Source organism: Oncorhynchus nerka, linkage group LG11 (assembly GCF_034236695.1).
Source record: "Oncorhynchus nerka isolate Pitt River linkage group LG11, Oner_Uvic_2.0, whole genome shotgun sequence".
Classification (NCBI taxonomy): Eukaryota; Metazoa; Chordata; class Actinopteri; order Salmoniformes; family Salmonidae; genus Oncorhynchus; species Oncorhynchus nerka.
In genome coordinates this window covers 6111287-6120569 of record NC_088406.1, presented here as the reverse complement: position 1 = coordinate 6120569, position 9283 = coordinate 6111287, and the positions used below count along the sequence as shown (strand labels likewise).

The 9283-nt window shown below is 42.3% G+C and overlaps 1 protein-coding gene across 1 annotated transcript in view; it reads right to left on the bottom strand.

Moving 5' to 3' along the window:
* Nucleotides 1-7813: 7813 nt before the first annotated feature.
* cog6 (component of oligomeric golgi complex 6) overlaps nucleotides 7814-9283 on the bottom strand; it is a 127639-nt gene continuing 126169 nt past the window's right edge. Inside the window, exon 18 of the mRNA XM_065024170.1 lies at nucleotides 7814-8180. Coding sequence (XP_064880242.1) covers nucleotides 8033-8180 — 148 coding nt within the window. The 3' untranslated portion in view covers nucleotides 7814-8032. The remainder of the gene's footprint in view (nucleotides 8181-9283) is intronic.

Sequence of the window (9283 nt, the reverse complement as noted above, 5' to 3'; positions counted from 1 at the left end):
AGGTAAGTGATTGATTTTAATGCTATTTCTGACTTTTGTGACACTCTCCTTAGTTGGAAAATGGCTGTGTGGGTTTCTGTGTCTAGGCGCTGACCTAACATAATCGCAAAGTGTGCTTTCGCGGTAAAGCCTCTCTAGGGTATGTGGGACGCTAGCATCCCACCTGGCCAACATCAGTGAGATTGCAGAGCGCCAAATTCAAATACAGGAATACTCATTATAAAAATTCAAAAAACTAAATATATTTTACATAGGTTTAAAGATTAACTTCTTGTGAATCCAACTACGGTGTCAGATTTAAAAAATGCTTTATGGCGAAAGCCTTATGATTATTTGAGAACATAGCCCAGCAGACAAATCATTACAAACAGTAACCAGCCAAGCAGAAGAGTTACACAACTCAGAAATAAAGATAAAATTAATCAAATAAAGATAAAATTAATCCCTTAACTTTGATGATCTTCATATGGTGGCACTCAGAAGACATTCATTTACTCAATAAATGTTCCTTCTGTTCGATAAAGTCTTTTTATATCCAAAAACGTCTGTTTTGTTTGCACGTTTTCTTCAGTAATCCACAGGCTCAAATGCAGTCAAAACAGGCAGATAAAAAAATCCAAATTGTATCCGTAAAGTTCATAGAAACATGTCAAACATGTCAAACGATGTTAATATTCAAGCCTCAGGTTGTTTTTAGCCTAAATTATCTATAATATTTCAAACGGACAATAACATCGTCAATATAAAAGATAAACAAGAAAGGCACTCTCTCGGGATGAAAAAGCTCTGTGACACGTTAGGGTCCACTCATTCAGACTGGTCTTACTCCCACATTTTTCAGAATACAAGCCTGAAACAATTTCTAAAGACTATTGACATCTAGTGGAAGGCATAGCAACTGCAATTTGAGTCCTAAGTCAATGGATACGGTAATGGCATTGAATAGAAAACTACAAAACAAAAACAAAAAAACTACTTCCTGAATGGATTTTTCTCAGGTTTTCGCCTGCCAAATCAGTTCTGTTATACTCACAGACACTATTTTATCAGTTTTGGAAACTTTAGATTGTTTTCTATCCAAATCTACCAGTTATATGCATATCATATCTTCCGGGCCCGAGTAGCAGGCTGTTTAACATGCTTTTCATCCAAAATCCCGAATGCTGCCCCCTACCCTAGAGAAGTTAAGGAGAAGTTTATCTTTATTCGTATGTTTAACACTTGTATTGATTATCAATGTTTATGATGAGTATTTCTGTAATTTGATGTGGCTCTCTGCACTTTCACCGGATGTTTGTTTGAGACAATGCATTTCTGAACATAACACACCGATTTCAAATGAGGTTTTTGGACATAAAGATTAACGTTATACAAACAAAACACACATTTATTGTGTAACATGAAAACCTGTGAGTGCCATCTGATGAAGATCAAAGGTTAGTGATTCATTTAATCGCTATTTCTGACTTTTGTGAGCCCTCTCCTTGGCTGGAAAATGGCTGTATGGTTTTCTGTGACTAGGTGCTGTCCTAACATAATCGCATGGTGTGCTTGTGCCTATTTGAAATCGGACAATGTGGCTGAATTTACAAGAGGTTTATCTTTAAAATGGTGTATAATACTTGTATGTTTGAGGAATTTTAATTATGGGATTTCTGTTGTTTTGAATTTGGCGCCCTGCACTTTCACTGGCTGTAGTCGAGGTGGGACGCTAGCGTGGAATCCTCTCCAACATAATCCAGGTCGAATAAGGAATTCCCCAAGGTAGCTGTTTAGGCCCCTTGCTTTTTCAATTTTTATTAACTATATGCCACTGACTTTGAGTAAAGCTAGAGTTTCTATGTATGCGGATGACTCAACACTATACACGTCAGCTACTACAGTGACTGAAATGACTGCAACACTCAACAAAGAGCTGCAGTTAGTTTTAGAATGGGAAGCAGGGAATAAGTTAGCCCTAAATATTTATAAAACTAAAAGCATTGTATTTGGGACAAGTCATTCACTAAACCCTAAACCTCAACTAAATCTTGTAATAAATTGCTTGAAGTAACACTTCACGAGAAGTAAACTGTCATTGTCAAAACATTTTATTTTACCTTTATTTAATTAGGCAAATCAGTTAAGAACAAATTCTTATTTTCAATGGTGGCCAAGGAACAGTTCAGAGGCAGAACGACAGATTTGTACCTTGTCAGCTCGGTGATTTGAACTTGCAACCTTTCGGTTACTAGTCCAACGCTCTAACCACTAGGCTACCCTGCCGCCCCATATTGATGCTAAAATGGGGAGAAGTATGTCTATAAAAAAAGCGATGTTCTGATTTCTTAACACTGTCAACAAGGCAGGTCCTACAGGCCCTGGTTTTGCCGCTCCTTGACTAGTGTTCAGTCGTGTGGTCAGGTGCTAAAGAAAAGAACAGGGCAGCACGGCCGGCCCTTGGATGTACACTGAGAGCTAACATTAATAATATGCATGTCAATCTCTCCTGGTTGAAAGTGGAGGAGAGATTGACTTCATCACTACTTTGATTTATGTGGAGGTATTGACATGTTGAATACACCGAGCTGTCTGTCTAAACTACTGGCACACAGCTCAGTCACCCATGCATACCCCACAAGACATGCCACCAGAGGTCTCTTCACAGTCCCCAAGTCCAGAACAAACTATGGGAGGTACACAGTACTACATAGAGCCATGACTACATGGAACTCTATTCCACAGTACTACATAGAGCCATGACTACATGGAACTATATTCCACAGTACTACATAGAGCCATGACTACATGGAACTCTATTCCACAGTACTACATAGAGCCATGACTACATGGAACTCTATTCCACAGTACTACATAGAGCCATGACTACATGGAACTCTATTCCACAGTACTACATAGAGCCATGACTACATGGAACTATTCCACAGTACTACATAGAGCCATGACTACATGGAACTCTATTCCACAGTACTACATAGAGCCATGACTACATGGAACTCTATTCCACAGTACTACAGAGCCATGACGACATGGAACTCTATTCCACAGTACTACATAGAGCCATGACTACATGGAACTCTATTCCACAGTACTACATAGAGCCATGACGACATGGAACTCTATTCCACAGTACTACATAGAGCCATGACGACATGGAACTCTATTCCACAGTACTACATAGAGCCTGACTACATGGAACTCTATTCCACAGTTACTACATAGAGCCATGACTACATGGAACTATATTCCACAGTACTACATAGAGCCATGACTACATGGAACTCTATTCCACAGTACTACATAGAGCCATGACTACATGGAACTCTATTCCACAGTACTACATAGAGCCATGACTACATGGAACTCTATTCCACAGTACTACATAGAGCCATGACTACATGGAACTATTCCACAGTACTACATAGAGCCATGACTACATGGAACTCTATTCCACAGTACTACATAGAGCCATGACTACATGGAACTCTATTCCACAGTACTACAGAGCCATGACGACATGGAACTCTATTCCACAGTACTACATAGAGCCATGACGACATGGAACTCTATTCCACAGTACTACATAGAGCCATGACTACATGGAACTCTATTCCACAGTACTACATAGAGCCATGACTACATGGAACTCTATTCCACAGTACTACATAGAGCCATGACTACATGGAACTCTATTCCACAGTACTACATAGAGCCATGACTACATGGAACTCTATTCCACAGTACTACATAGAGCCATGACTACATGGAACTCTATTCCACAGTACTACATAGAGCCATGACTACATGGAACTATTCCACAGTACTACATAGAGCCATGACTACATGGAACTATTCCACAGTACTACATAGAGCCATGACTACATGGAACTCTATTCCACAGTACTACATAGAGCCATGACTACATGGAACTCTATTCCACAGTACTACATAGAGCCATGACGACATGGAACTCTATTCCACAGTACTACATAGAGCCTGACTACATGGAACTCTATTCCACAGTTACTACATAGAGCCATGACTACATGGAACTTTATTCCACAGTACTACATAGAGCCATGACTACATGGAACTCTATTCCACAGTACTACATAGAGCCATGACTACATGGAACTCTATTCCACAGTACTACATAGAGCCATGACTACATGGAACTATATTCCACAGTACTACATAGAGCCATGACTACATGGAACTCTATTCCACAGTACTACATAGAGCCATGACTACATGGAACTCTATTCCACAGTACTACATAGAGCCATGACTACATGGAACTCTATTCCACAGTACTACATAGAGCCATGACGACATGGAACTCTATTCCACAGTACTACATAGAGCCATGACGACATGGAACTCTATTCCACAGTACTACATAGAGAGCCATGTACTACATGGAACTCTGGAATTCCACAGTACTACATAGAGCCATGACTACATGGAACTCTATTCCACAGTACTACAGAGCCATGACGACATGGAACTCTATTCCACAGTACTACATAGAGCCATGACTACATGGAACTCTATTCCACAGTACTACATAGAGCCATGACTACATGGAACTCTATTCCACAGTACTACATAGAGCCATGACTACATGGAACTCTATTCCACAGTACTACATAGAGCCATGACTACATGGAACTCTATTCCACAGTACTACATAGAGCCATGACTACATGGAACTCTATTCCACAGTACTACATAGAGCCATGACTACATGGAACTCTATTCCACAGTACTACATAGAGCCATGACTACATGGAACTCTATTCCACAGTACTACATAGAGCCATGACTACATGGAACTCTATTCCACAGTACTACATAGAGCCATGACTACATGGAACTCTATTCCACAGTACTACATAGAGCCATGACTACATGGAACTCTATTCCACAGTACTACATAGAGCCATGACTACATGGAACTATTCCACAGTACTACATAGAGCCATGACTACATGGAACTCTATTCCACAGCCATGACTACATACTATTCCACAGTACTACATAGAGCCATGACTACATGGAACTCTATTCCACAGTACTACATAGAGCCATGACTACATGGAACTCTATTCCACAGTACTACATAGAGCCATGACGACATGGAACTCTATTCCACAGTACTACATAGAGCCATGACGACATGGAACTCTATTCCACAGTACTACATAGAGCCATGACGACATGGAACTCTATTCCACAGTACTACATAGAGCCATGACTACATGGAACTCTATTCCACAGTACTACATAGAGCCATGACTACATGGAACTCTATTCCACAGTACTCAGAGCCATAACTGAACTCTATTCCACAGTACTACATAGAGCCATGTGACATGAACTCTATTCCACAGTACTAGACATAGAGCCATGCAACTATTCCACAGTACTACATAGAGCCATGACTACCTCTATTCCACTTCATAGAGCCATGACTACATGGAAACACTACATAGAGCTGTCTTTCCACAGTTTACATAGAGCCATGACTACATGGACCTCTATTCCACAGTACTACATAGAGCCATGACTACATGGAACTCTATTCCACAGTACTACATAGAGCCATAACTACATGGAACTTTATTCACAGTACTACATAAATGATGGAACTCTATTCCACAGTGAGCCATAACTCATGGACACACACAGGCACACACATGGAACTCTATTCCACACACATAGAGCCACACATGGAACTCACAAGATCATAGAGCCATGACTACATGGAACTCTATTCCACAGTACTACATAGAGCCATCCATTGGAACTATTCCACAGTAGACATAGAGCCATGACTACATGGCCTATTCCACAGATTGGTCCTAGTCTCACTACATAGAGCCATGACACATGGAACTCTATTCCACAGTACTGAAGAGCCATGACTACATGGAACTCTATTCCACAGTACTACATAGAGCCATGACTACATGGAACTCTATTCCACAGTACTACATAGAGCCATGACTACATGGAACTCTATTCCACAGTACTACATAGAGCCATGATTTTGGACCTCTATTCCACAGACTACATAGAGCCATGACTACATGGACCTCTATTCCACAGTTACATAGAGAGACTACATGGAACAGTACTACATAGAGCCATAACTACATGGAACTTTATTCCACAGTACTACATAGAGCCATGACTACATGGAACTCTATTCCACAGTACTACAAGGAGCCATAACTACATGGAACTCTATTCCACAGTACTACATAGAGCCATGACTACATGGAACTCTATTCCACAGTAGTACATAGAGCCATGACTACATGGAACTCTATTCCACAGTACTACATAGAGCCATGACTACATGGAACTCTATTCCACAGTTACTACATAGAGCCATGACTACATGGAACTCTATTCCACATCAGGTAACTGACACAAGCAGTGACCCTGTCAATACGTCCAACACTCAAGTCTCATAGAACAACCCCTTCTCTTCAATACTCTGAAACACTCTGAGCTGTTTTTTTTACGTGCCTGAGACTATTAATAGACAGCATGCAATATCATATCACCATCATATCATCTCTCTCTTCTACTTCTCAACCTAAATATAGCTGTCAAATTGAGCCTGGCAGGCATTTTCACTGCAATTAAATGATGGTGTGACTTCTGACACACACAGGCACACACACACACACACACACACACACACAAGATCGGGCCGTGAGACACATGAAAGCTCCATTGTCTTGTAGAATGCACTCAGCCTGTCCCAGATTGGTCCTAGTCTCAACGCACAATTGAACCATCTCTTTCTGAAGGAGAGAGAAAAGAGCAAACACAAGCAGTGTATTTTAATACAGAGAAAACGTTTTAATGAGAAGAAAGACCGATCTGTTTCTGATTAGAGACCGGAGTGAAGACAGAGAGAAAGATAGAAAGAAAGAAAGAAAGAAAGAAAGAAAGAAAGAGAGAGAGAGAGAGAGAGAGAGAGAGAGAGAGAGAGAGGAGATAGAAAGAGAGAGAGGGAGATAGAATAGAGAGAGAGAGAGAGAGAGAGAGAGACAGAGAGAGACAAAGAGGGACAAAGAGAGAGACAGAGAGAGACAAAGAGGGACAGAGAGAGAGACAGAGAGGGACAGAGAGAGACAGAGAGAGAGAGACAGAGAGAGAGACAGAGAGAGACAGAGAGAGAGAGAGAGAGAGAGAGACAGAGACAGAGAGAGACAGAGAGACAGAGAGAGAGAGAGAGAGAGAGACAGAGAGAGAGAGAGAGACAGAGAGAGACAGAGAGAGAGAGAGAGAGAGAGAGAGAGAGACAGAGAGAGAGAGAGAGAGAGAGACAGAGAGAGAGAGAGAGACAGAGAGAGAGAGAGAGACAGAGAGAGAGAGAGAGAGACAGAGAGAGAGAGAGAGACAGAGAGAGACAGAGAGAGAGAGAGAGAGAGAGAGAGAGAGAGAGAGAGAGAGACAGAGAGAGAGAGAGACAGAGAGAGAGAGAGAGACAGAGACAGAGAGAGATGAGAGACAGAGAGAGAGAGAAAGTAAGAGTTTCTCTGAGCTGGTGGGAATCTCCATTCACGTGGAGCAGGACCGTAAATGTTGTTTTTTTCCAGAGTGCGAGCTGTTCTCTCTCCTGGCAGACACTGTGATTCATGCCGCGATACGGGAACGAGAGGACGAAACACTCAGTAGACCAAGAGTCCAAAACACACCTCTCTGTCTGCTCTAGTTTCAGCTGGTTTGTGTCACTCTCCAAAAGCAAATCCATTGTTGTTGACTCTTTATAATTAGAAAATAGACCAACCAGTTCCTGTTTAAACCTAATTTATTCCCAGTTCCATTTACATATACAGGTTACTTAACACACAATCATTTAATGTAACGGTCCACTTCACAAAGCCATTGGCCTTTCTTCCTTCACCACTGTGTGAGTCGGCTTCAGGTGGGTCCAGAGAGACACGTAGAGCCTAGGTGAGACCGGGTTAACTCTGGTGAGACCGGGTTAACTCTGGTGAGACCAGGTGTGTTAGGACAGCAGAGCCTGGACCTGCTGAGGAGACCGTGGTACCAGGTTGTCTGGGTCCTTGTAGCTGTTGGCTGGGCTGGTCACGGCTGTGTACACCTCTCCATACGCTCTGCACACCAGCTCTGTCGACTGGTTGAAGATCTGATCTCTGTAATAGGGGGAATAGATTAGTTACTGAGGAGGGGGGGAATAGATTAGTTACTGAGGAGGGGGACATAGATTAGTTACTGAGGGGGACATAGATTAGTTACTGAGGGGGACATAGATTAGTTTGAGGAGGGGACATAGATTAGTTACTGAGGAGGGGGGCATAGATTAGTTACTGAGGAGGGGGGGCATAGATTAGTTACTGAGGAGGGGGGGCATAGATTAGTTACTGAGGAGGGGGGGGCATAGATTAGTTACTGAGGAGGGGGGCATAGATTAGTTACTGAGGAGGGGGCATAGATTAGTTACTGAGGAGGGGGGGGGCATAGATTAGTTACTGAGGAGGGGGGACATAGATTAGTTACTGAGGAGGGGGGCATAGATTAGTTACTGAGGAGGGGGGGGACATAGATTAGTTACTGAGGAGGGGGAATAGATTAGTTACTGAGGAGGGGGGGACATAGATTAGGGGACATAGATTAGTTACTGAGGAGGGGGGGGACATAGATTAGTTACTGAGGAGGGGGGGACATAGATTAGTTTAGTTATTTGATTAGGATTAGTTACTGAGGGGGACATAGATTAGTTACTGAGGGGGACATAGGTTAGTTACTGAGGGGGACATAGATTAGTTACTGAGGAGGGGGACATAGATTAGTTACTGAGGGGGGACATAGATTAGTTACTTAGATTAGTTACTGAGGGGGGGGTTACTGAGGGGGGACATAGATTAGTTACTGAGGGGGGACATAGATTAGTTACTGAGGGGGGACATAGATTAGTTACTGGGGGGGACATAGATTAGTTACTGAGGGGGACATAGATTAGTTACTGAGGGGGAACATACATAGATTAGTTACTGAGGGGGGGACATAGATTAGTTACTGAGGAGGGGGACATAGATTAGTTACTGAGGGGGACATAGATTAGTTACTGAGGGGGGGGGGACATAGATTAGTTACTGAGGGGGGACATAGATTAGTTACTGGGGGGACATAGATTAGTTACTGAGGGGGGACATAGATTAGTTACTGAGGGGGGGACATAGATTAGTTACTGAGGGGGGGGACATAGATTAGTTACTGAGGGGGGACATAGATTAGT